At 54.2% G+C, this 27,125-nt stretch overlaps 1 protein-coding gene across 10 annotated transcripts in view; it reads left to right on the top strand.

Annotated features, from left to right (window-relative positions):
- The window catches only part of DCTN1 (dynactin subunit 1), an 84,656-nt gene that overhangs the window by 49,085 nt on the left and 8,446 nt on the right, over positions 1 to 27,125 (top strand). For 6 of the 10 annotated variants that reach the window (XM_056345604.1, XM_056345594.1, XM_056345585.1 and 3 more), the window contains 15 exons: positions 6,467 to 6,487; positions 9,851 to 10,039; positions 13,396 to 13,593; positions 16,144 to 16,348; positions 17,493 to 17,571; positions 18,926 to 19,085; positions 20,135 to 20,239; positions 20,882 to 21,073; positions 21,837 to 21,953; positions 23,178 to 23,330; positions 23,913 to 24,073; positions 25,050 to 25,218; positions 25,776 to 25,844; positions 26,547 to 26,609; positions 26,720 to 26,869. In XM_056345604.1, coding sequence (XP_056201579.1) covers positions 6,467 to 6,487; positions 9,851 to 10,039; positions 13,396 to 13,593; positions 16,144 to 16,348; positions 17,493 to 17,571; positions 18,926 to 19,085; positions 20,135 to 20,239; positions 20,882 to 21,073; positions 21,837 to 21,953; positions 23,178 to 23,330; positions 23,913 to 24,073; positions 25,050 to 25,218; positions 25,776 to 25,844; positions 26,547 to 26,609; positions 26,720 to 26,869 — 2,031 coding nt within the window. Of the gene's footprint in view, positions 1 to 1,159; positions 1,732 to 6,466; positions 6,488 to 9,850; positions 10,040 to 13,395; positions 13,594 to 16,143; positions 16,349 to 17,492; positions 17,572 to 18,925; positions 19,086 to 20,134; positions 20,240 to 20,881; positions 21,074 to 21,836; positions 21,954 to 23,177; positions 23,331 to 23,912; positions 24,074 to 25,049; positions 25,219 to 25,775; positions 25,845 to 26,546; positions 26,610 to 26,719; positions 26,870 to 27,125 lie in introns of those variants that run through there. The other 4 variants (XM_056345624.1, XM_056345615.1, XM_056345661.1 and 1 more) reach the window with 3 other exon arrangements.

The following is a 27,125-nucleotide window of genomic DNA, read 5'->3' as shown; positions in this document are numbered from 1 at the left end:
TGCAGATTTTTATTTTTAGAATATATATTTACACACATCCCCCCATACATACATCTCTATATACATATTTTAAGACTCTCAACTTTCAAAGCCTAAGTTGAGGGAGAACATCTGCACAAGGCACCGTAGGTGTTTGCTTTCCCAATTCAGGTGTTACTCAGAGATCAAAACCCACTGCAGATAATGGCTCGTGCAGTTGGGTGCAGACTGTCGGCAGCATGGCAAACTGCAGGACTGCCTCTGGCCTCCAGGAAATCTTAACCTGCTGGTGAAAGCTGCCTTTAAATACTTTTTCCAAGAGGTTACAAAAAATGCACTGAGTGTCCTTAACCACAAGAGGTGAAGACATTCATTGTGTGTGGACAGTTATGAATTCATGTACTGTTTAAGAAGAACAGCTGCCGCTGTGGGCGAGCCCGCTCAGCCCGAGCTCCTCGCCTGCCTGGTGCCTTAGTGTGGAGGTATCGGAAAATAATGGAATTGAAATGGGAGTTGTCAATACTGGAAGAGAAGGTCCATGTTCACATACACGTAATATACGGAATAAAAGATGTGCGTGTATGGAAGAGGGACTGGTACCCGAGGGGCCAGGATCTCCAGTGTGCAGTGGGGTCAGGGCACTGAGACTCGTGAAGGGTTCGCAGTGAGATCTTGCTCTGAGTGTAGCCAGTTGCTCTGGCATTTAGAACCCTGCGCCACAGCTGTGGTGGGGCGCTGGGCCTGGGACAGCAGGGGTGCCAGCAGGAGTTCAGGGTTTGCGCTGGGCAGCCGTAGCAGGGCTCAGACGCGGCCATCCTGCTGACTGGCCGATGGCCATGCCGGGTGCTGGCACTCGAGGGCAGGGGCATTTTTAGGGCAGGGGTTCTCTGAGGCCGTTCCCGCCGTGGGGTTTTCGCTGGCATCCTTGGCTTTGCAGGGTGCACCGAGCTCCTCAAAAATAAGTCCCCTGGTTGGCAGGAGGCGTGTAGCCGGGGCCAAGCTGGGTGGCTGCAAGGGTGGGAGTCGGGCTGGGTGTTGAATGGCAGCGCTGCAAGATGGACACAGCTCCGCACGGACATCTCTCTGTCTGTCCAGGCTCGGCTCTGTCCATCTGTCCGGGCTCAGGGGATTTACTGCCTGCTGGGCCGGCGTGGCTGCGGCGGCGCATAGGCACGGGGCGGGCTGTCTGCGGGCAGGGGAGGTTCGTGGGGGGCTGTGTGGATGCCGAGCGGAGGGATGGAGATGGCTGGACCAGCAGGCGAGGCGGCCGAGCCGGGGTGTTGCTAAGCTACTGAGGACCCCTTGCCCAGGAGGAGCATCACCCGCTGCCGCCGGCTCGGTGCAGCATCCGCGGCGCGGGGAGGAGAGACCCACCGGCGGTGATGTAATGAGCCACCGGGGCGGTGGTTGGAGGCTCCGGCGGAGAGAGGACGAACGGCCGCGGCTCCGGCGGCTGGCATGGGCCCCCGCGGCCCCGGCGCATCGCAGCCCCGCTGAGCAGCCGCGTCCATAGCAGCTGGCGCTTCGGGAGAGGCATTTGCTGGATTATCAGGGCGGATGGCGAGCGGATAGAGGGAAGCTGCAGCCATTTGCAAGCGCTGCCAGGCAGCCCATACTCCCGAGACAGAGCCGCCGAGAGCCGCATTGTTGTGACCGAGTGTGCTAACAGTCTCTCTCTGCCTCCCTGTTTCCCTTTCTCTCTCTCTCTCCGTCTTTTCTGCAATGATGAGGCAGGCCCCAGCGACACGGAAGGTACAGTCTGCTGCTGTATCCACACCGTCATTGCTAACGCTGCTTCTGAACGTTCCTTGTTTTGCTCTATTTTTTTTCTGGGTTTTTTTTTTCCCTTTCCTTTTTTGTATGTTAATGCTGCTGAGCTTTAATTGTGAGTTTGACTCTGTTTCAGGTGCCTGTGGACAGACAGGGTGGGGGGAGGTTGGTGAATGAGAAAGCAGCTTTGTTTAATGTCTCGCTTTTCCTTTCAAGTTTCCGTTCAAGTAATTTCTCCATTTCACCTGTCTGTGCCTGTGTTGCATGCAGCATCTCTGCAGCTCGGCTGGAGCACGGACTCCGGCGGCTTCCCTGCTGCCGGAGGGTGCTGGTGCTTGGCTTGTGGAAGTTGCATGTTAATAATAACATTTTTCCTACCTTAGCGACGCAGGCTGTGCCGTTCAGGTCTGCTTTTAACATTTCCAAAGGTTGCTGCTATCTGGATTCCCTGTCAAGCTGACGTTTCTGCAGGTTACAGCATGGACTCTGGTTTGTGCTCTGGTAGTGTCCTATATGTTTATTTTTAGCATAACCAGGATATCACTGTTCAGCTTGGAGAGAAATCCTGAGAATTTTTGCTTGATCCCAAAGAAGAAGTTAAAATAAAAATAACCAAAGGCACAAATGTGTAACTTCACCAGCCATGCTGTGTCAGCGAGAAGACTTTGCCGTTTAATTAATGTTACAGTAAACGCTCTTGATTTATGGCTGTGGTTGGTTGAGCTGACCAAATGCAGTGAAATACTTTGTTACGCGGTGATTACTTTAGGAGCTCTTGTTTAACCCACTTCCAAATGAAAAGTTTTACAAATGCTGATTTTCCTCTGCCTCCAGCGGAAGGGTGGAGCGGAGGGTCCAGCCCAGCGCTCCACACCCTGTCTGACAGGCAGTTTTACAAATCTGACAGCTGCTTGATTTAATCCTGCTTTTCCTGTCATTTCTTCCCCTCACACATGCCGTCCCCATTCAGGATCGTGCCTGTGAGAGAGTGCATGTGTAAGGTGTTGCTGTTGTTTAAAATACAAAATTTCTGGTAGCGTATGCCCAGCAGTAACGCAGGTAATGTCACCCTGGGAAAAGCAGCCCGAGGGAGCTTGTCCTCCAGCTGGTGGAGTGCTGTGGGGGAGCGACAGCATGGATGCCAACAGGTTCTGTCTGGAGAAGGCTTGGTTCCTCTGAGAGGCTGAGTTCCCTGATGGTGAGCTTGATGGTGTCCTGCCAGCTTGGGCGGGCAGCGCTGACCTTTGCTTAGTTAATGCCCAGCATCGACTCTGGCAGCTGCCAGCCCTGCTCAGAAGCCCCATGCTGCCCCCCTCCACCCGCTGCTGGAAACCCTCGTGGAAACTCTGTGGGAATTCTCTGCAGGAGCAGTTGCAGTCTGAAAAGTTCTGCTTTTCTGTGCCAGAAGCCCTCAAACTTTGTCCAGCAGAAGCATTTAGTAACACAGTACCAGTCCTGCCTGGTGTAAGGTGACGTTGATACAAGTGTGCTCGTCCGTACTCATGGCAGTGCCAACGTTCAATGCTTCCTCCTGGGTCTGGGTTGGGACTCCTGCGCTCAAGAGTGGAACCGAGTTGGGAGGGACCTACAGGACCTGCCATCTGCAGCCCCATGTTCAAGACGGGTGATGCCAGCTCTGGGGCAGGCAATTGTTGGTAGCCAGGAGGAGTTTTACCAGAGTTCTTGCTGCTAGAAGCAAAGTTTGTATCCGAGTGCATCTGTTTGGAGCCTCAGATGCTCTCCTCACTCCTGAGTGCAGGACATGCCAAGGGAACAAAGGTTGTATAATGTCATCAAATATTTATGCAGCAGCATTATGCAGCAGAGTTCAGAACCGCCAAATGAAATATTAATAGCCACAGCTGCGTTGTGTGGAGCATCCCGGGATCCAGGAGAGCCCAAAGTTTTTGTATTAAGCAACTACGTAGTCTGGAGTCTGGTGGAGGTTCGAGCATCTGCTGGCAGCTCCCGAGCCGGGCTCCTGGATGCTCCAGGAGCCGTGACGAGCTCTGTGGTGGAGCCCTGCTGCCTCCTTCCCACACACCGTCTCCTCGCCAGCTGGATGCCGTACTGGAAGAGGGAGAAGTAGTGTCCCAGTCCAGCTGCCTTTCTGCCAGCCACTTGCAAGTGCTTTGTAGAGCACCCGGGTGAATTGCTGACATGAGGCGTGCAGTGCGAAGAGCGGGATGGAGAGGAGGGACGGCCAGCGCAGCAGGGAGCCCGGTCACCCTCCAGCTCTGCCAGAGTGCAGCAGAGCATCTCCCAACTCCTGCCTTGCCACAGAGCTGCTCACCCGGGGATCTTGGAGCTGATGCTTCAGCTTTTTATAGTCTTCACGTGATGTTATGTGGAGGGGGACTGAAATGGCCTTACACCTTATGCCACAGCAGGCATGGACCCAGGATTACTCTCTCTCACTTAGTGTGGCTAGCTTTTAGAGAAGCTCACCACGAGGTTTCTCCCTTTTTGATACGGCTTGTGTCGGGGAAGATGTTTGGCCTCTCTCCAGCCTGTTGCCCAGCTAGGGAAGGGTTCAGCGGTTGCTTGTTGAGTGTTTCCCCCAATGTCTGGCTGCCACGGCGGGCAGCACTAAGCTGTATTTCAAACACAGAGGCTTTGTTGCTGGTGCAAAACTCTCCAGTCCTTGGCTGCTCGTGTCTGCCCAGCACTGGGCTGCTTTCAGAGCTGACTGTGCAGAGCAAGCAGCAAGATGGCAGGGAGCACCGTGCCTGGCAGTGGGGGCTCTCTTGAGTTCCCCTGCTCCGTGTTGCATTGGAGCCACGTGGAGGCTTGGCTTGGTGAGGAGTGGAAACATCTCCCTGCGCCTGGCTAGCAGATTCCCTGAGGGAGGGTTTTTTCAGAGCATTTTTCAGATTTTTGGTGCCACTGAATACAATCTTTGTTTAGTAGGAATTTTGGGAAAGATGCTAAAGTACTCCTAAAGAGCTTATACCAACCACTGCTCCTAAGTCAGCCCTGTATTTACCTGCAGGGTTTAAGCTTTTACCATTGTAATTACATTTTCCTGGCAAATTGTGCCAAGATGATGATGTTATGGAAAATAGTTGTCTTCCCTCAGTATTGAAATGGGCCTCCTGTTGAGTGCAGCCTTGTAGAAAAGGCTGGAAATCAGTGAAATAGGATTTAGCCTAAGTAATGCTATAGATAATCAGCTGTTTAGAAGTGATAACCTATCCAGTTCTAATCTGTAATTTTTTTAAAAAAAAAAGTAGCTGTAAGGCCTCTCAACTGATTTATCAAGGCCTTGGGTGGGAATACGACCATTGGTGCTGAATGTCAGAGAGAAGCTGCGGTGTGAGTGCGATGCTGCACCAGCCTGAGCTGGGTCTGCCTTTGGGTCACAGGGGCCGAGCGCTCGCTGATGCGCTTTGTACACCCAAATGTCTTGCTCACGACTGCATCTGTGGGTAGCATCATACGGCAGCGCTTCTATTGATCTTTTCTGTTCTTGGTTACTTTAAGCTGTGGATTAGGTAATAGACTGAAAAATGAAGCAGAATGTGAAAAGCTTTAAAACACGTTCTGCTGTTTTAAAGCTGCAGCTGGAGAGCAGATGTCCCTGCCAGCGGCTCCCTCTGCCTGGTCTGATAGCTTCCAGCGCCCAGGCGCTCCATGCCTGCCCCAGAGTTGCCTGGCCAGCTTCCCCTGCGGCCAGCTGGCTGGCGAGCACACCCAGCCTCACTGGCACCTGTTGTTATATTGCTTATGGTTGGATTATTTGTTAGGAAAAATATTTATTGACTGCTGCAATAAGTGCGCAGCAGGGATGTGCCTGATAGACTGTGTGGCCTCCCCACCTTGTGATGTGTGAGTGCTGAGCTGATGACAGTTGTGTTCCTGCTATGCTGCATGTGCCAAGGGTGGGTGTATGTAGGGGGGTGGAGGGTCCTGCCTTGAAGTCGGTGGATGCATTTGTTTCCAGAAATGAAAAGAAAATGTGGAAGTGTTTGAGAAGAAGCTCTGTGTTGTCCCCACAAGTTTTGTGACTAAAGAGAAATAGAGCCCAGGGGCTCCAGCATCTCAGTGTGCAGCTGTTTTGGTGGTGCTCTAGTGCCTTTGGAAAACCAAAGGGGTGAGGGGAGGGGAAAAAAATATTTTAGTAATAAAGCCCCTTCAATCTCACGCTCAAGTGACCTCTCGGAAAGGCATGTTGAGTTAAATCCACTCCATGTCAGCGGAGCCTGGTGAGCCCTGAGCAGCTCTACGGTAAGGTGGCAGCAGTGTCCAGGCTGACCTGGGGCAGCACAGACTTTGCCTTTGAAGCTAAAGGTCTCTTAGAGGTAAAAGGGGCATCTGCTGGGGTCAGGGGCTGGCCCCAGGTGGGGGATTCAGGGCATTGGCCTTCTCCCTAGCTTGATGGTCCTGCCCCTTGCTAAAGGGGGAGAAGCGGGGCTGGAGCTCGATGAGCAATCTGTGGTCTAGGGGAGAGAACCTGGCCAGGAGGCTGAGCTGCTGCTGGGCTCTGTTCCTCTGTCTCCTCAGGAGCTCTGCTAGCAGGGTTCCACCTGGAGCTGCCCTGGGAGTGTGGGTTAATGAGCTCATACACCTGATGCCATGCACACTAATTGCCATCATGTCTTTTGTTTCCTTTATCTTGTTCTCTGCTGCATCTGCTGCTGCGGTCTGTATCTCTGCTCCTGTCTGTCCCTGTATGAATGTCTCTCCTCCTCTGCCTTCTGCTCCCGTTGCTCTCCAGACCAGCGCCCGGCGGCCCAAGGTGAGCAGCTGCGGTTGGGGGGCACTGAGCATCCCCTCCACCTTAAATGCAAACATATTGAGTGCTAACCCCAAAGCGCGTTTTCTCTTGTCCTTCCATCCCATTGTGCAGAGCCCAGAGGGGCTCACAGGAGTGATGCGCTCCTCTGGAGCGTGTCTAAATCACTGGGGATGACCTACCAGGGCAAAAATCTCTAGAAAAGCTTCATGCTCTTAGCCAGAGCTCATCTGACGGAGCGGAGCGTAACAGCGGTGTAGCAATTCCCAGCCTGGCTGGCCAGCAGAGCACACTGCTTGCTGTCTCTTGCTGTCGGTGCTTGCTTCTCGCTGACTGCTGTTTCCTGGCTTATGTGGGGTGCTTTTCAGTGTTACCTGTTGGGGGAGAGAGGTGAGAGCCCAGAGGTGTCATCCAGGACTGTATTGATTCCAGCACAGAGATCGCTCATGTTTGGACATCTGCCCCTAGCCCGCAGAACTTGCCTTGCCAAGGGGCATGTGGTTGGAGGAAAGCAAACAAGGGAGATAAATCCTTGAAGAACTCTATAATAGCCAAGTTATAGTTTGTAAATGGTGAACAGTCTTTTTTCTTCTCTTCTATAAAGGTACGCTGCAGGGAGGGTTTTATTTTCACTGGCTTTACAACAAACTCAAACCAGGGCAGCAGTGAATTCATTCAGTCCCAGGGCAGCTGGGATCCTGGCTGCCAGGCATGTAGCTTTCCCCTCCGACAATACCTTGTTAACTGTCATTTTGGCACTGTAGGGCCAGAGCCCAGGCTGAGGTAGGACTTCATGGGGGAAAGAAAAAGTGTGACAGAAGTATATGAACACAATGCGAGTAGGAGAGTCCACCACTCCTGTAGCTTACGGTTTCCCCTGTGATGTCTGTTCCCCAAACGGTGGAGACATGGCAAGGCTTTTGCTGTGAGTCTGTCTGATGCATTTGCAGTGAGGCAGAGAAGTGAGCTCAAGGTAAGCGGCTTCTGCATACTGGTATGGATTTTAAGCCAGTTTCCAATCCTGACTGGGAGCTTACCCTTTACCAGGACAGGTCCTGGGAGCTCTCAGTGGATCACATACCACTGCCCTTGGTTTGAATGGCGTTCTTGTTCTCTGCAACCTGTGCTGGAGAGGAGTGGCGGGTGGATGTCCTGGGTGACCTCTTACTGCTTTGGCCTCTCATCTACGCTGGGCAGGAGCTGGATGGAGTTGAAGATACCCCTGCATGTGCATTGAGATTGGAGCTGTTGCCCATGTTGATCAGCTGCTCTGGCGCTCTGCAGCGCTGCCAGCTCTTCTCGAGCTGTTGCATCCTGTTCTGGTTGGGCTCACAGATGTGTGCACATCAGATGGAGTCAGCTAGCAGGCGGCTTTCTCTGGCAGCTTGGACCTTCCTGGCTTCCTGGGAATGGATTTTTCCATAGGAACCATTAGTGCAGGTTACCCAATAGCTGTGCACAGGGCTCTGGGAGATGCTATGCTGCGTTTTGTCCCTTTCTGAAGGAAGGTGCATCCCTTGGACCTTCCCTCTGGCCCTGACTGCCAAGGCCAAGTTGTGGGTCTCCAAAGGTTTCTAGTTCTTTGGAGGCGATAGGCAGTGGAACCGTACCAGGTGTGTCCCTGGCGATGCTGCTCTGTCCGCACAGAAGCTGAAGGCTCACTCTGTGAAGGGTTTTTAATCTCCAAAGCAGCAGGAACAAGAACGATGTCCTTGTTTTTCCTGGAGATAGTGTGTGTGGCTTGGTGCCACAGAGACTGTTCCCAGCCTGAGGCTCACACCTTCCCTGGGAGAGCTGGGGATTGCACCTGGAAGGGGAAGGCTCAGCTGCCTGCCTGTCTGTGGTGTGTGTAACCTGTTGCAGTCGAGTTAGCTCAGGTTTGCCTAAAGTAAGCTAGGAGACAGCAGAAGGTCCAACTACAGCGTGGCAAGTGAGCACCTGGTTTCTGCGTCCTGCTGCTGCTTTAGCAGGTGGGTGCAGCGGCGCAGATGCTGCAGCTGTCTTGGCTGCGCCCCATGCATGTGCCCAGCCAGCCCGGGGTGAGCCACACACCTCGCTAGCTGCGATGCACCAAAAAGGCACTCTCAAGGAGTAAAATAAAAAGTCAGGAAATGAATTTACGCAGTGTTAGATGCCACAGAGGTGACTGCTCCAGAAATACAGTGAGGAGAGCAGCACAGGTTTCTGAGGTTCCCTCAGACATCGGCTTCCTTTGGTCCCATCACCTGGGTGATGCGGCCAGCCTTCCTGCTGGGTTGCCAGCCAACAATTAACAGCCTTATCAGTGGTGACAAAGCAGCACTCTGCTACTCTGGTTCCTCCACGCCTCACTGGTTTTCACTGGAATCGGGTGCACTCTTGCTGCTCTTTCATTTTCTTTTGGTGCTTCATCCCCGCAGCTGGTGTAGTTGCAGAGAGAAGGTGCTGGCTTGGGCGCCTGCCACAGTGTGTCCTCAGCAAGCTGCTGGTGGCACTGGCACACGTGTACCACAGCACCTGACTCGGGCTCCTGCAAATGCTGAGCAGCAGATGTGTCCCATCATGTCTCCAGATGTGCAGGATGGACAGGGGCGAACCCCCCCCTCCCGTCTCGGTGTGCTCTGGAGTTCTGCTGTCTCATCCCCTGGAGCTGGAACACCAAAACCTCTGCCAGCACTGCCAAGGCCCCCGGTTAGTCCCTGCTCTGATCCCCTTTGGCATGCTTGCTGGATAGGCAGGGTCTGCCCTTGTGTCCCAGGACCTCAGGGTGTGAGCTGGCCTTGCTGCAAAGAGCAAGGAGAGGGTCTGTGTCTGCAACAGCAGCACAGATAGATACGCTAGCACAAGGCAATACATAAAATACAAAAAATACAAAAACCCCACCCAACCAAAAAATAAAACAGCGGTGCATTTGTAGGGAGAGGCAATCTTTTATTGCCCCTGCTACTGCGGGAGGGAAAAGAGGGACTCCTCCCGTGTCAGGCCTGAAGCAGGGCTTGTGTGCTCAGAAAAAGATCCATTTTGGTTTTTTTGACTATGTCAGTGGTGTAATAATATTTTACTTTCCCCTTCAACAACTGATTATCTGTGAATTTTGGCTGAGCCAGCAGTAGTGCCGGTCCTTGGCACGCTGCAAGTCTGGGTACAGTGAGGGCATGGATGCACTCCAGCCAGCAGAGCTGTTTTGCTGTTGATGTCCCAGCTGTCACCATGCCCTGGGTTTCCTCAGTGCTGGAAATGTGAGTCTGGGAGACAGCGGCTGACCTGGAGGAACATGCAGAGCTGAAGCAGTGTTGAAGAGTACAGGGAGATGGACTGGTCGTGGAAGTGTTGTCTGCCTTGAAATGTGGTGATCTGACTTTGTCCCTTGACCATGTTGTTTTGCAGCCCACCCGGACCCCCAGTTCTGCAGCATCCAGTGGCACGGCAGGGCCCTCGGGCTCAGCCTCCGCCTCCGGCGGAGAGATGAGCAGCAGCGAGCCCAGCACACCTGCTCAGACGCCACTGGTGGCCCCGGTTATTCCAACTCCCTCCCTGACCTCTCCAGTGGCGCCTCCAGTTCCCTCGCCCACTAAGGTAAGCTGTGCCCAGGTAAGCTGTCGGCTCTGCCTGTGTGGAGGGTGGTAGCTCCTGAGGGGAGGAGGAGGAAAAGGGGAGCAAGAGGTCCTGTGGTGGGTGCTGGTGGTCACTGTGCAGGGCTGGCACGACCACCCATACGGCTGTGCCGGGCTCAGGACCGTGCTCTGTGGGAGCAGAAGAGCAGCTGGGGGACGGAGGGGAGCATGCATGGCTTGGCGGGGAGTTGGCTAAGGGCTAACACGGAAGCAGATGCACCGAAGCTGGAAAGACGCTTCTGAAGGGGTGAATGCTGTAGCTTAACTCTCTTCCCCACGTACGTTCTCCCTTCCCGGGTCCCTACGGGATACACGTGGCATCAGAGCAGCTTGGCAAGTGAATGTGCTGGGGTCGAGGCTCTGAGACGGAGCTTGAACCTGCCCGTGAGGGGGAAGCTGGGCCCCGTTGGATCCAGAGCAGACCCTGAACTCTGTCCACTCCATTCACTGGTGCTGGGTGACCCGGAGCTGGGGAGCCCTGCGGTGGCTGCATTTTGGGGATCCTCCTGCCTTGAGATACAGAGACCACTTAGACCCAAACTTGGGTGTTTCTAACAATTATATCAAGCAGAGTTATTCCATTTTTTATGTTTAAACTAGTTTTTCATTACTTCCGTCCTGCTTTGTATTAATTAGTTAAAATTGGAGCTTGTGAAAGATGTGGGGCATGAGGGCAGAGAATTAATAGCATGAAAAGACAAAAGAGATTGCTTGGAGGTTGTGTATTGAGGAAAAGGCTGGAAAAGCCACCTCCTGGTGGGAAGAAGGGATGTCCCCATTCCCCCGAGCTGCCGGTGAGGACTCTAGTAATGGGTTTGTGTAACGGGTGTAAAAAAGGTTTGTTTGATAGTGCTGGTGGCATCTGTGTGTCCAGGGCTGAGAAAGTAGCAGAGGAGAAATCTGTGTGGTTTTCCTATGCTGCTTGACATGGCATAGGATTTTTTTTCAAAACCTGCTCCTTAATGTCACCCAGCTTTGTGATGTTAAGCTGTAGTCCGGAGGCTGCTTTAACCCTGTGCTGCTGCCAGATGAGGGGAGTTGCGTTCTCTTCTCCTGCCCTTGCTGGCAGCTGTGTGCCCAGGAGCTGCTGTGCTGGCGTCAGCCTTTCTCCCGCCGCGGGAGCTAATCTGGCCAAAAAAGAGCCAGCAAATACAGGATCAGTTTTCCCCAGTGGGAGCACACCGGGGAAAACGTGGATGCTGCTGTGGGATCAAGTGGGCACTGGTGAAGAGCACAGGGCCATCTCTGGGGGTTGTCTGGGCTATGCTAGTTAAAGACGGAGTCGCCCTGCCCTTGGCATGGGCTGCGTGTGAGGGAAGGCAGGACTGTGGAGTCCAGATAGCGGGGGGAGCCTGGGCTCTGTTGTACAGCACCCATGGTTATGCACAGACTTTTTAGAAGATGGGACCTCGCATGGAGCTGGGGTTTTCTTTAAATGGCACGGACATTGGGCTTTCCTCAAAGGTTGCTGTGAGGGGAATGGGGCAACAGATGTGAGTGGCAGCCCGGGACCTTCTGTCTGGTGTTAGGGAAGGGTCCTCACAGTGAGGGTGGTCAGACACCAGGATGGGTCTAAAGGGGCTGTGAGACCTCGTCCTTGGAGGCAGCCAGAGCTTGGCCAGACGAGGCCTGAGCAGTGTGATCCACTCAGCACAACTGAGTGGGGAGGTGGGGCAGAGACCTCCACTCACCTCTCCCAGCCTCAGTTATTCTTCTGTTCTGTAAAACACGAGTGTACTTCAGATGTATGGTTTGTGTTCAAGACAAGCCACTGACTGTATTCTCTGTCTCCAGCTCAGCTCGGCAGTGCCTCAGTGTCTCCATGAAGGCCAGGTGACCACGAGGCTCTGGTTTGAAGAGTGTGCATGCAGAAATCGCCCCATCAGCTCCAAAATGGGGAGCTGAGGGTTTTGCCTCAACCTAACTCACTCTGCAGTAGCAGCTGGCATGGGGCTGTGTGATACCTGTGTGACTCTGTGCTCCTTGAGTGTTTCCCATCCCGCACAGGCAGCTCTCCCGTGACAGCATAGCTGTTCAGAAACACAGTGCCAACCTCACCTGGGTTTTAAGGCGAGCCAGGTGTGCCTTTTCCCTGTGAGCGCAAGAGGCTTGTGCCAGGGAACTGTGACAGCTGGGTGGGATGTGACCCCCCGAGGGCTGCGTTTGCATCTTGCGGGAAATCTCAAGCCCGCATCCCTTTTTCATGCCCTGGCTTTCATTTCAGCCCCCATTGGTTTTGGTCTCAAAATAACGCTGCAGGACCCAGCTGCAGCGCCATGTCACTGTGCAGCCGCTTCTGGACCATTGCTACTGGTGTTAGTGTCCCCCTCGGGCTGTATCTTTTACTACAGGTAAAGGTGTCATGATGGAGCCCATCTAACACAGCCCAAATGTGCTTGGAGCAGAAGGGGGCAAATTCAGAGGGGTGCTGGTCAGCAGCCCGAGGCACCCACCTCTGTGTGTGTAACAGGATAGAAAAGCCTCGGGGAAGGTCTGGGGTGCACAGCAGAGACCATTTAAGGATTCACTTTGCCCAAGCAGGAGGATTTCCGGCTTTAGGCTTGTACCCGGCTCGCCCTTGTAGAACTGCCTGGGGTCTGACATGCCACGGGTTACAACAGACACCGACCCCCAAGTGGGGAGCGTGGGGCAGGCCCCCTGTACAAATGCCTGCCCTGCTCTGTGGGGTGGGGAAGGAAGGGGGGAGCAGCTCACACGGAGCGCAGTGAGCTTGCAGCATGAATGTATGTGTGAGGTGCACCCTGCGTGCGTGTGCCGGCATTCTGAGTTACACGCTAGTAACTAAACCCACTGGCTGCTGCAAGTGTGTGCCATCTTGCACGTTGTTTTGATAGAACCGTTCTGTGAGATCTGGTTCTGTTTATGGGAGCGTGTTTCTTGCATGCCATCGCTCTACTCTGAGCAGGAGCAGAACAGTTACTGAAGGGTGAACTTGGATGAGCTAGCGGTGGAGGTTTTTTATTTCTTTTTTTTTTTTAAAGGATTTAGGCATCCGTAGATCCCCGTGAAGGCAAAAGCAAGGTGCTGAAGACCTTTTGCCAGCCAAAAAGTTTTTGTCTTTGTGTCAAGGAATATATATCACATGTTGTATGTGCAGTAAAAATCAGATTAAAATGACAGACGGACTCGGTAGCTACAAGCGTAGAGCGATGCATTCTTCTAAAAGAGCTGCAGTAACGATGCCAAAATACAGGCTAGCTGATGGGTTGTGTTCTCTGTGTGTTAAATTAATGTATCTGGAGCTCTCTCCAAAGGATGTTGCTGCTCCTTTTGGTAATTCCTGGTTTGATCTTGTAGGAGGAGGAAAATTTACGCTCTCAAGTCAGGGACCTGGAGGAGAAATTGGAGACTCTGAAGATAAAGCGAAATGAAGACAAAGCAAAGCTTAAAGAGCTCGAGAAGTACAAGATCCAGCTGGAGCAGGTACAAGAATGGAAGAGCAAAATGCAAGAACAACAGGCTGATCTCCAGAAACGTTTAAAGGAGGCCAAAAAGGTGAGCATCCCTGAGCAGCGGGGCAGCTCCAGTCCTGGGGCGTGCATAGGGAGAGGGGATTCCAGGGCTATTTCACTTGCTGAAGATATCTGTGGGTTTTTTTATGAAATACCAGCTAGCTTTAAACTGCATGCTGTCCTGGCTTCTGTCTTCTGAGTACGTGCTGGGTCCTAAACCGGCCTGTGACCTCACATATCGCCGTTCTCTCCAATGTAAATATTGGTTTAGGTGTTGAGCTGCCAGCGCCAATCCCAGATACAGTCAGAGCACCCTGCACATTTAATGCAGCATGCTAGCGTGGGTGCCGACTGCCGCTGGTCCATCGTGGCAGTAGCACACACAGCTTGTTCTGGAGCTGAAGCCACAGCTTCGTTCTCTGACCACTCTAGATATCAGAGCAGACAGAGCCTTTGGATGGACGTTGCACAGTCCTGCAAGGGTACCAGGGATGTTGTGCATCCCAGGATTTGCTTTTTGCTGCCTGCCTGTCCCCTCTGTCAGACAGCCTGGCCTTTGCAGCAGGAGAACTGACCTACCCCTGAGTGGATTCTGCTCTTAGTGCCAGTTTCAGCCCTGTGCAGAGTAAGAGAAGTTGATGTTACAGGTGGTTTCCTTTGATGGGGACGAAGAATATGGTAGTTAAGGAGCAAGTCACGCATCTCACCTTGCAGGATGGATGTCCAAGTGTGGCAGCAGCCATGTTTCTCCACTTTGATTAGCTGTTACAGGTCTGCCAGCGCTGTGGGAGGGCACTGCTCCAATCCCAAACCTGCTGATAAACTGCTGATCCCACCTTCAAAAGCTTGATTAAAACTCCTGGAGATCTTGCAACTGACCTCAAAAACCAGTGGACTCCAGCAGCCTTAAGAATCTTCCTGTATACTGAGGTTTCCGATCCACTGGATGAGCCAGCCCCGTAGGAGGAGGCTCATTGGTGATGCTGCGGGATCTGTTCATCTCTCCTGATGCTGCCTGCGCAGGGCTAAGCTTTCCCACTGTCCCAGTGCCTGAATCTCTTGAATGATTTTTAAAACTGCCACACCTATGTGGTGGAAGTTATTTTTTTGCCCTGCGCTTGTCCTTGACTCCCCAGTGTTTATGAACAGCAGCTTGTCTTTCCTCTGGCTTGCTTCTGCCTTATGTTAAAGCAGCACGCTTGGGAAGCGAGCAATCTGCTCCTGGATAGTACTCATGGCTTGAAGCACTTACATCCCAACATGGTTTCATTTTAAATACAGCATTAATATAAGCTTGTGTTGTATGAGTTGATAATCAGCATCAAGTCTGTTTGGGAATTGGGCTGAAGCAAGCTGGAACATCTTAGGAGCTGCTTTTAAACAGTGATGACATTATCCCATCCTCTGGAGCCTCATCTGAGCTGAGCATGACGGGGATCTGGGAAGGCTGAGAGGGATGCAAGGGGTTGTATCCATGCGTGTAAATACCTGGTGGGGGAAGTAAAGAAGACAGAGCCAGACTCTTCTCCCTCGTGCCTACTGAGAGTACGAGAAGAAGGGGGCACAAACTGAAATATAGCAAATTCAGTTTTAACATAAGAAAAACCTTTTCCCTGCAAAAGTCGTCCAACACCAGAGCAGGTTGCTCACAGACATTTGGAGTCTCCATCCCTGGGGATGTGTGAGGCGTGACCAGACTGGGTGCGGGGCAGCCAGCTCCGCGGCCCCTGCCTGAGCAGGGGTTGGAGTAGAGGCTCAGCAGGGCTCCTAGGCCACCTCAGCTGCTTCCCCCCTGCCCCGGGGACAGGGTGTAAATGGGTGCTGCCTTCCCTGTATGCCTCCTGGCCTGCTCTGGAGTGGGTTCCTCTCTCCGGTAGCTTCCTGGGGGGGGGTCCTGACCCTGGCTGTCTAATGTAGGCTTCAGTTTGTTAAAACTCATCTCCCTTTAGCTAAACTAACACCTGCCCTGCAGGGCTGGCTGGTATGAGTCACTGCCAGCAAAAGCCACGGGGCTTTGCAGCTAATGGACCTTAGCCTTGCTTGTTAACAAGAACATTTCTCCGGTGGCAGCTCTGCTCTTGCCGAGCCCTGCTTTGGGGTGTCCTTTGAAATGCCTGCAGCAGGCTGGTGCTTTCCCTCTTCCCTTTCTCCCCAGGGATGGGTTACCTGCTCCTGGCAGCCGTGCCAGCTGCTCCCAGGCAGACAGCAGGACTCCAGGACCCAGGCAAAGGAGCTGTTGCTTCTCTCTACCCTGGTTTTTCAGGGTGGATTCTTGGTGTGTTTCCCCAGTGATTTATTTGGTTGTCTGCTCCAGTACAAGCCTGTTTTCTGTCTTCACATCTGCCTCTCCTCACCTGCAGATTGTTTTTCTGCTGGGCTCTTCTGTGGGTGGGAGAAGGTGTGGAGCAGTGGAGAACTCTGGCAGCATTTGTCCCCTCTTGGCCCTGATAAGCTGCTGTTAATTGCACTTGATCCTCCTTTGGGACAGGCATGAGAGGCATAATTATCCAGGGCTCGTTGTTTGTGAGAGGGGTCTCTCCATCGCTGGCCTTGGGCTTCCAGGGTCTTCTCACCCATATGTGCTTGACCACAGGAAGCCAAAGATGCCCTGGAAGCCAAGGAGCGCTACATGGAGGAGATGGCAGACACCGCTGATGCCATTGAAATGGCCACCCTGGACAAGGAGATGGCAGAAGAGCGAGCAGAGTCTCTGCAGCAGGAGGTGGACTCCTTGAAAGAGAAGGTGGAATATCTCACGATGGACCTAGAGATCCTGAAGCACGAGATTGAAGAGAAAGGTGGGAAGGGGTCAGCTTTTGGGTGGTCTCAGCCTGGGTCCCACTGCACAAGGGAGCTCCTCAGTGGGGAGAACACTTGACAGCTTCGGAGCAGCGGTGCCTCCTCGCCGCTGGTTGCGGTGAGGCTGAGGCTTTGCCTCTGCGATCTCCCCCGGCAGCCTGTGGGGCTTTCTGCTCTATCCCCTGCCCCCCAGCCCCGCTTGGTTGGCGCAGGTACAACCGTCACACGTGGGCAGGCCAGCAGCAGCTCCGCTGCATCTTCGCTTGGGTCCCGGCCTCACTGGGAGGGCAGAGATGGAACTGCTGCATTTTTGCATCTGAGGACAAACGCTCCTGTCCTAAGCTTAGAGGAGCTCAGGCTTAGTTTTAATGCTTGTCATTTTCCCTGGGGACAGTGGATCCCACCCCAGAGGTGTCTGACTGGGACAGACTTTATGTGGGAGTTTGTTACTTACTGATCCAACCTCCCAGCTTTGCACTGAGCACAGCTTCAAAACCAGTGCCTTACCCTTGCTTTTATTCCCCCAGGGCCTTTTAGCTCTTGGTATTCAAGGTGAGCTTTAAAAATTACACACAGCAGGAGATGAGCCAGCCATTAAACATTTGTAGTATTGGCATTCACCTGAAAACAGTCAAACCCGTAGAAGCAGCAGCTGATGAGGCAGGCAGGCTGAGGGATGTGACAGAAAGGTAAACATTCGAGGGACTAGGAAAATGTGGAGAGGCAGGGAGTAGTCTGTGGGGGGATGTGGAAATTAGGAGCAATGTCTTTGATCTGAGTTTCCTTTCACTGAATTGAGAGGACTGGGAGGGCTGAGAGCTGAGAGCGCCCAGAGTATCCAGCAATACATAACTGCCCGAGCCCAGCGTCTGCTCGGATGCAGTCTGCGGGTTGGTATGGTGGTTTTTCTTCTGCACTAACAGGCTTTGGTGGTGTCAGGGGAATCTCTCGGCCTACGAGTGCAGTGTTATGTGCCAGGCTTCAGTTTTGCTCAGCTGCAGGAGAGAGATGGACGTTTCCCCTTGGTGTGGCGTAGCTGTTCTGTTACTGGTGTTTGTAATGTCACTTAGCGTTAAGAGAACTGAATCTGTTTAGCAGCTGCTATTTCTGCTCAAGCAGAATAATGCTTCCTTTCTACTGCAGGCTCAGATGGAGCAGCATCCAGTTACCAAGTCAAACAGCTGGAGGAGCAAAATGCGAGACTCAAGGAAGCTCTTGTAAGGTAGGAGACCACTTGTGCTCCCCAAAGGCTGGGATGCTGCTGATGGAATTCCTTCCTACAGCATCCCATGCTCTCCTTAGTCTTAACAGCAGCTTGTGTCAGAGCGCTGACCCAAGTACCTCTGCAGAGCAGCCAATGTAACACATGCTGGCTGGTTTTGGATTGTTTTGGAGCTCTGGTGCTCATTTAAGATGCAGCAGAGAAGGGAGAATCTCTTGTCACCAGACACCAACGTAGATTAGGAGAAAATGAGCCACTTCAGAAACCTTGTGCATTTGTATTTCTCTGTGCAGCACAGCTGCAGGTTTATTCAGACAGCCTGTACAGTTCTCCACACGCCTCCTGCACAGGTCCTGCTTCAGGTTTCTTGAGCCTGTTCAGCACCATGACCTGGCTGTTGCCTTTCCCTGGGGAAGCCCGTCTGCCAGGGGCTTTGGGGCTCTTCTTTATGGAAGCTGCATGTGCTTGGTGTAGAGGTTCAGGTGGGGTCCCTCGGGTAGGCACACCACTGCTCGCTGTCCCGCTGCACTCCACTGGTGTGGCCACGGTTCAGTGCCTGCAGGGTGCTGGGTCGCCCTCGGTGCAAGGAACAGCCTGTGCCTACAGGCAGTTGTTCGTGTAGGCCAGGAGCAGGTAGAGGCGGTGGAAGCATCCCCTCCTGAAAGGAAAGACAAGAAACTGCCTTGTAAGGACCTCCAGACCAGTGCATGTCTGGGTGGGAGGCAGAAGGAAAGTCCAAGTGAGAGGAGCTCCCAGTGCTTGCGCTCCCTGGGCAGAGCCAATTCGGGGCATTAGCAGAGCTGTTCACACGGGGGCCTTGGTATACGCATAAGCAAAGCTCTGTTCTCTGCATGTCGAGGCACCTGTCCTTGTCTGTGCTTTGTCTTTTTGCTGCTGCTGAGCCCCTCTTTTACACTGTGAAAGGCTGTGAATGTCTTTTTTTTTTTCTTTGCCCACTGGGTTCTTCCTTTCTGTCCTTTAGCCTGTCCCATTTACAGCAATTCTTTCCTGCTACTCTACGCTACTCTGTTGTCTATTTTTCTACATTCTCCTCTTCCATTCTCTCCATCCCCTATCGCTCTCATTCTTTCAAAGGAAGGTGCTGTCTCAGGCACTGATTCAGCCCCATCCCTTGCTGTTACTGAGTTGTTCTCTGGGGATGCTGCTCCTGTCCCCACCAGGGAGAGGCTCCAAAGATGTTCTGCTCGTGCTGCCAATGGGCAGCCAGTGCACGCAGGGGGTCTTGACTCTGCTGGTGCTCACCAAGAGTAATGTCTGGGAAGGGAATGGCTTCTCTTGCTCTGGTACCTGGGTCTCTGCTGGGCTTGTTGTGAGTCTGGTTGCTTTGTCAAAGGATGCGGGACTTATCTGCATCGGAGAAGCAGGAACACGTGAAGCTTCAAAAGCAAATGGAGAAGAAAAACACAGAGCTGGAGTCCCTGCGTCAGCAGAGGGAGAAGCTTCAGGAGGAGGTGAAGCAGGCGGAGAAGACGGTTGATGAGCTAAAGGAGCAGGTGAGCCCGGTGGGGGAAGGGTAGGCAGGGAGGAGAGGTTTGAGGCCCTTTGGGGCATTGAGCAGCTGCCATCAGGCCAGCTTGGCGTCACCTGCTGGCACAGAGCGCTTTCCATCAGTTACTCTTGGAGAGCCACGCTCGGTGATAACACTGCAGGGACTGATACTTCGTGGTCCTTGTGCAAAAGCAAACCCCGTTCCAGCAGTGGAACTGTGCTAGGCTCTGTTTGGCCGTAGGGTGGCTCTGGAACACAGGACACGGGTGATAACGTCGTGCTTGCCAGGGCTGATCTGTGTCCGCTGCTTGCTCAGTGCTGAGCCATCATATCTTCCTGCCTGGGTGATCCTCATGAGGCTTGTTCCTGGCCAGGCTGAGACGTTGGTGCAGGTGTGGGGCAGCCCTTAGGAAGCCCCCAGGAAGGGTCTGCCTTCACTGCAGAGCAGCCTGTGCAATTCCCCTGAACTGCTGTTCCAGGGGGGAACTGGCCTCGCATGCTCTGAGCATAAATTAGCCTGCGTTGCGTAGGAGGTGGGCTGTTAATAGAGGTGATGCTTCTTAATGCGGAGAGACTGAAATGCCCATTCCTCCTTTAATACTGTAGGTGTGTAATGACTCGCCTAGGTGCCCAGGGGGGACAGAGCTTGGAAAGCACTGTCAGAAGTCTGCAAAGACTTGCCCTGAAGGTCAGCATCATTTACACTGACCTGAAACTGTTCAGCCTTGTGCCCTCATGCTGCAGCTAAAGAGCCCGTAGCATCTCTAAGAGCCAAAGCCAAGCCTCTTTTTTCACATGCCTTTCCTTCTGGGGCTGCTGGCTGTTCTGGTTTGAGTTGTTGGCTCTCCTGAGGGACACTGTTCTGCACTATCAGGAGGGAGCTTATGCACTGTCTGGCAAACCCTCGACCTAGGATGGAGACACAGAATTTATCAGCCGTGTCCCACAGCTTGGCAGAGTGATCCCACAGTGATATAAAAGGATTTTTGAGCTGCTTGCTGCGATGTGTTGAGCTCCAGGTTGGAGTGTGGTGTGATGTGATGTGTGCTTGCAGGTGGATGCTGCTTTGGGTGCTGAAGAGATGGTGGAGACTCTGACGGAGAGAAACTTGGACCTGGAGGAGAAGGTCCGGGAGCTGCGTGAGACTGTTGGGGACCTGGTAAGACGATTCCTCTGGCGTAAGGGCTGGTACTGCAGGACTTGCTTGGCTTCCTTCGTGCCTGGTGTGTGGCTGGGCTGGTGGGAGGATGTCGTGGTTTAACACTGGCCAGCAACTGAGCTCCACACAGCTGCTCGCTCACTCCCCCCGGTGGGATAGGGGAGAGAATCGGAAGGGTAGAAGTGAGAAAACTCATGGGCTGAGATAAAGGTGTTTTAATAGATAAAGCAAAAGCCACATGTGAGCAAAGGAAAAGAAGGAATCCATTCCCCACTCCCCATGGGCAGGCAGGTGCTCAGCCATCCCCAGGACAGCAGGGCTCCATCATGTGTAACGGGGACTTGGGAAGACAAACACTGTGACTGAGTGTCCCCCCTTCCTCCCTCTTCCCTCACAGCTGCCTGCCTGGCAGTGAGGCTGCCCAAGGCACTGGGAGCAGCCTGGCAGCGGTGCCAGGGGGAGCTGGGGAACCTCTCCGCAGGCGTTGTGCTCAGTGCCGCTTCCAAGCGGTGCACCCTTCTGCTCTGCAGAGCAAGCCCCTTGCATCCCAGGGTGCTCCTCTGCCCTGCTCCAAAAATGTCCAACTGCCCTCGCTTGCTAAGCTGTGTTGTAACCAAGTCCGTGCTGCCTCCTCCTTGCCAGGAAGCCATGAACGAGATGAATGACGAGCTGCAGGAAAATGCCCGGGAGACGGAGCTGGAGCTACGGGAGCAGCTGGATATGGCAACGGCACGGGTCCGCGAGGCAGAGAAGCGTGTGGAGGCTGCACAGGAGACTGTGGCCGACTACCAGCAGACCATCAAAAAATACAGAGAGCTGACGGCACACCTTCAGGTGCGGCCCCTCGATGCCCTCCGCGTGGCAGTGGGGTAGTGCCCACCGGAGCCGTGCTGCTCTGGGAGCCCACTGTGGCAACGAGGAGACCAAGCATGTGTAGGCAAGAGCATTCCCAGAGGTGATCCCTGGGTGTGGGGACAGCTGCCTCCAGCTCTCCTGGGAGAGGGGCATGGCAGAACACAGATGGCTGATGCCCAAGAGCGGGTTCCTCACTGACCCTTCCAGGGCACCTCCAGCAGTGCCAGACTACGTGTGCTTCTCTGACCTCTGACAGCCCTGCCTGTCCCTCTGCCTGTGTCCAGACAGGGCTTGCTGGTAGAGCCCCTGCTGAAGTCAGCGCTGTAAATACTGGGGAACACGTGGCTGTTTCAGCCTTGTACTGCGCTGTGCTGCTTGTGCTCCAGGCTTGGGAACCGAGTCCTGGAAAAAACAGAATAGTGTGGGGTTGTTCCAGCGCTGGGCTTGGTTCTCCTGGGCTTTCCTGGCAGTGAAAGGGGATGGGTAATGAGTCTGTGTGGATTTCTTGGCTTTAACACAGCCTGCTGTCAGCCGAGTGTTTGGAAAGCTCTTGCATTCCCCTTCCTTATTTTCATCCATCATTGTGCATGTTGCACAATGAGCCCCCGGTCCTCCACCCTGCCCTCCCGGAGGAAGAGGCATTGGGAGGTTACGTGTGGGTGTGCTGCAGAGGGTGTGGGATTACAGATCTCCTCTGTGCTGCTTTTCTGTGTGTCTCATCACAGCTTCTTTCTGTGCTCAGGACGTGAACCGGGAACTCATGAGTCAGCAAGAAGCATCTGCTGAGAAACAGCAGCAGCCTCCTCCTGAGATGTTTGACTTCAAGATTAAATTTGCGGAGACAAAAGCCCACGCTAAGGTAGGGCCAGCAAGAGAGCTGCGCACCAGGCGTGTGAACTGAGCAGAGTGCATTCATTCCCGTGTGCAAGGCTCCTGGAACAGCAGTGCCGAGACACGGCACCGGCACGTCAGTGCCAGGCTCAGGGTGGGCATTCCCCACATGTTGGGGCTGGCTGTGAGCCACAGCTCTCAGAGTTGGCCTGCAGCTCTCGTGCCAGCCATGGAAGCAGGCAGAGGCAACTGTCAGGAGCTGGGAGGAAGATGGGGCATGGAATGGAAGGGAGGAAGCTACCAGTGTGTGACGCACTACTGTCACTAGCGTGCACGTGGATGTGTGCAGGGAAGGCTTGATCAAGCAGACCGGTTTAATCAGGAGGAAAAACAACTCTGCCTTTGCTCCTGTGTGGTTTCTGTGCCAGGGGGTTGGCATGGGCTGTGCAGAGACTCCCCTGCTCCGCTCCTGGCCAAGCTGCAGCCAAAAGGCCCTGAGGTTCTTTCGTTGCTGCTGCTGCCTGTCAGTGGAACCAGGCTCTTGCTGTACCCAGGGTTAGACCAGAGCTCCAGACCAGTCCCTGGGCACCTCCACAGAGCACCAGTTGGTAAAAGAGTCATAGAATCACAGAATCACAGCATGGTTTGGGTTGGAAGGGACCTTAAAGCCCACCCAGTCCCACCCCCTGCCATGGGCAGGGACCCCTCCCACCAGCCCAGGTTGCTCCAAGCCCCGTCCAGCCTGGCCTGGGACGCTGCCAGGGATGGGGCATCCACAGCTGCTCTGGGCAGCCTGTGCCAGCGCCTCGCCACCCTCACAGGGAAGAATTTCTTCCTAATATCCGATCTGAATCTCCCTTCTTTCAGCTTGAAGCCATTCCCCCTCGTCCCATCGCTACACGCCCTTGTGAAAAGCCCCTCCAGCTTCCTTGCAGCCCCTTCAGGCACTGGGAGGTGCTCTAAGGTCTCCCCGAAGCTTTCTCCTCTCCAGGCTGAACCACCCCAACTCTCCCAGCCTGTCACCCGGCGCCTCTGGGCACTCCAGCCTCTGACCATCTTTGTGGCCTCCTCTGGACCTGTTCCAACAGGTCCATGTAATAAGAAATGTTTCCTGTGCCAGTTGGGGAGTGAGGCATTAGCTGTGTTCCAGGCGGGAAGAGGTTTTGACTTTTTAAGATACCACGCAGGCTGGGATGCACTGGGCTGGGGAGGGAAGCGAGCAGGGGCCGCCTTGACCATGTGTCTCCTGCAGGCCATCGAGATGGAGCTGCGCCAGATGGAGGTGCAGCAGGCCAACCGGCACGTCTCCCTCCTCACCTCCTTCATGCCCGACAGCTTCCTGCGCCACGGAGGGGACCACGACTGCATCCTGGTGCTGCTGCTTATTCCTCGGCTCATCTGCAAGGTGGGTGGGTGCCCCGGCTCCCGCCTGCCGGGGGGCATTAGGCCTTGTCAAGAGCTTGTGTTAATTCTTACTTTGAAGCTCTGAGCTGGGGCTGTCTCCTGAGCTGGGCTGATGGGGCTTGGGGTGTCATCCTCAAACTCGTTGTGCTGTGTGGGCTAGCCAGGAGTTGGTGGCTGCACCTCGGCTCTGTGGGAAATACATGGTTTCATTCTGTCCCAGTTGAATTTGGGATTTCGAATGTTTACTTGTTTGAGTACTTTCAAAATTGTTTGGGAGAAGGGAGGAGGAGGAAGCAGGAGTCCCTGGTGGTGGGTCAGTGGCTGGAGCGCTCAGCGATGGTACCGGGGGGTCAGGCCTGGCAGTTTGGACAGGGCAGGCGCCTGAGCCTCGGTGTCTGGCAGCACTGCCTGGGGGTCTGGTGCTCGGCTGTCCCACTGATTCCCCTTCTGCGCTGCAGAAATCTTTCCCAGGAAAGTTTGCTTTTTTTGGGGGGTGTGTGGAGGTGTTTCGCTGGTCCGTGGCCAAGTGGCACAGACCAGAGCAAGCACAGGAAGACTGAAGGTGTGCCCTCTTCCCCCACAGGCTGAGCTGATCAGCAAACAGGCCCAGGAGAAGTTTGATCTAAACGAAAACTGTGCGGAGCGCACCGGCCTCCGGGGTGCCGCGGGAGAGCAGCTGAGCTTTGCTGCCGGGCTGGTCTATTCCCTGAGCCTGCTGCAGGCTACGCTGCACAAATACGAACAGTGAGTGCCCAGCCCTTCTCCTCGCCCTTGCTTCCCACCCACTGTGCCGCCTGGAAGCACAGAGGACCTCTGCAGCCTCGCAGCAAGGCCTGGTCCCTCTGGAGTTAAAGACATTTTGGCAGCTGGGCTAGAAAAAAAGGCTGAGGGATCCCATTTATTGCCTTGTGGTAGGGTTATTCACCTCTCTTGTAACTCTCTCTCTGTTTTCCTAAGAATTGACACGTGAAGGGATCCAGTTCTCTAGCACGTGTTGCTTATTCTTCAGCTGTGACCGTGTTTTGAGGCCAGAAGTAGCCTTGGTGCATTGATTTTTCCATCTGTCCCGCCAGGAGATGCATCACAGTCACTTGCTGAGCTTGACTGTATTTGGGATTGCCTCTGGGCTTCAGTCCCCAGGAGCTGGCTCACCTCTGCAGCCTTGTGCCCTCCCCATGAGTGCCCAGGGCTGAGTCCAGTGCAGAAGGTTTCGGGCTCCGTCAGCCTGAACCCCTTGGTCAGTGTGAGCCCGCTGCTGGGCAGGCTGACAGCGCTGAGGAGCCGGGGCTTGCCTCCCACACCGGGGATCCCTTCGGACACCGAATGGCTGTGGCTGGGGAGGGTACTCGCCTTGAGGCTTGCTGGGCTTTGCTCCCAGGGAAGTGGCTCAGTCTGAACCACATCCCTTTGCTCCCGCACCGGCATGGCTGAAGAACTCATAAAGTTTCCTCCTGCCTCCAGCACTGCTTTCTGGCTTAGAGCCTGGAGTGCTTTTCTGTTCTGGGGCTCCCTTTCCTGTAGCTCCCAGGCAGCCTTGTTTTCTACAGATATTTTTTCCTTCCTTAACTTCTCTAGCTGCGGTGCTCCTGGGGGTCCAGCTGGTGCTCCTGGGGGTTCTGGTGGTCCAAGATTGGCACCCAGAAGCAAAGCCCTCTATTGATGCTGTCTGGAGTGTGTGCCTGTCCCAGTCAAGCCGACAGTGTCTGTGTTCCCTAACCAGGGCCCTGAACAAATGCAGTGTGGAGGTGTATAAGAAGGTGGGGATGCTGTACCCCGAGATGAGCGTCCATGAGCGCTCGCTGGACTTCCTGATTGAGCTGCTGCACAAAGACCAGCTGGACGAGACTGTCAATGTGGAGCCGCTGACCAAAGCCATCAAGTACTACCAGGTGGGTCTGCACAGCCAAGAGCGATGGGCTCTTGGCCAGGCTAGGCATGTTTCTGACCAGCAGGGTGGGGAACTGGTGCAGCCCCACCAGTGTGTGCCATGGCTGGGTGCCCTTGGGTACGTCGTTCACGTTGATAAGCTGTGAATAAGCTTGTTGGTAGCACTTCCCTTTGCATGTTTTTCACCTCCAGAGCCTGTGACTGTGTTGCCTGGGGGCTGTGTTCTCTGCTCTCCATTCCTGGGAGGAGGCAAGCAGAAAGGATGCAGTCCTCCCATCCTGTGTTTCGGTTAAGAATATTCCTTAACAGTTTCTGTAGCTGCATGCTGCAGACCAGGGTTGCTGACCTTTTGCATTAAGGGCCACCAGCTCTTGCAGAGGGCAGAGCGTTCGGTTCTGGTGGGGGTCACTGCAAGAGTTTTCACTTCCAGTTAAAAATGAGGCTAAACCCTCAGCGTTTGGTATTTTTATGTTACGCGTTTCCTCATTTGGTTTGTTTGCTTGCATGTGCAGAAGCATTTGAGGGGTGCTGATCTCTGCCACTCTCTGTCTCCACCTAGCACCTGTACAGCATCCACCTGGCTGACCAGGCTGAGGACTGCACGATGCAGCTGGCCGACCATGTCAAGGTGAAGCGGGGAAAAAAACCCTGACTCTTTCTTTCCTGTATGTTTTCTGTCTTTGCCCTCTCTGCGTAAGTCAGAGTGCCTCTTCTCCCCCTCGCCCCATTGCAGTCACTTCTCCCCCTCGCCCCATTGCAGTCACTTCTCCCCCTCGCCCCATTGCAGTCACTTCTCCCCCTCGCCCCATTGCAGTCACTTCTCCCCCTCGCCCCATTGCAGTCACTTCTCCCCCTCGCCCCATTGCAGTCACTTCTCCCCCTCGCCCCATTGCAGTCACCTCTCCCCCTCGCCCCATTGCAGTCACTTCTCCCCAGCTCCTGCTGCCAGTGGTGGCACAGAGGTGATGAGGGCTCCCAGATCAGGGAAGGGGGAATAAGATGTGGGGCCATTTGCCCTGCAGACATCTGGGTAGAAAGTCAAGAGCAGCAGGGAGAGTATGGAGAAACTCCTGTCTAAGAGGGAGTGTTGTACTGCCCCGAGCTTCTAGGGGAAGCACTGGTGTCCTGTGCTCCATGGAGTAAGCCAAAAATCAGCTGAATGCCTCAGCCTGTTTTCCTGCTCCTGTAAATCCTGGAGTCATGGCAGGGTGGTGTACAGAGAGTCCATCCTGAAATGCCTGAGACCAAAGCCCTGGTTTACCCTGGAGCAGCTCCCTTGCCTGGTCTGTGCTTTGCCCCAAGCTGACGGTACCTGGTTTGTGCTCCGCAGTTCACCCAGAGTGCCTTGGACTGCATGGGGGTGGAGGTGTGCCGGCTGCGATCCTTCCTCCAGGTAGGACATGCCCAGGCTGGCTCCGCGGGGCTCTAGCGAGGGTTGTGCTGGGTTCCGTTCACCGATGCTCCCTCTGTCAGTTATACTGAGGTCCTTTCTCTGCACCCCAGGCTGGGCAGGAGGCATCCGACCTTGCCATCCTCCTCAAGGACCTGGAGACCTCATGCAGTGACATTCGCCAGTTTTGCAAAAAGATCAGGCGCCGCATGCCTGGGACGGATGCTCCAGGTATCCCTGCGGCACTGGGCTTCGGGCAGCAGGTGAGCTGGCTGGCGGAGCGGGGCACCCTAGCGCTGCCCAGCATGGGGCCATCTTAGCCACACATTGGGAGCTGTGGGCTGTACTGGGCATGCATCAAATGCTGATGGATCACTGCTGTCCTTGCTGGCTCCAGGGAGGGAGGGTGCTGGTGTCTGTGCCCTGCTTGCACTGAGCAGCAACCCACTGCTCAGGCAGAGGAAAATGGTGTGAGCGGAGGTGGGATGTAATGTCTCTGGGTGTTGTGCTTCTAGTTGG

The sequence above is a fragment of the Falco biarmicus genome, chromosome 1, assembly GCF_023638135.1.
Source record: "Falco biarmicus isolate bFalBia1 chromosome 1, bFalBia1.pri, whole genome shotgun sequence".
Lineage (NCBI taxonomy): Eukaryota > Metazoa > Chordata > Aves > Falconiformes > Falconidae > Falco > Falco biarmicus.
The sequence above is the reverse complement of the archived record's forward strand: the minus strand, read 5'-3'. Positions and strand labels throughout refer to the sequence as shown.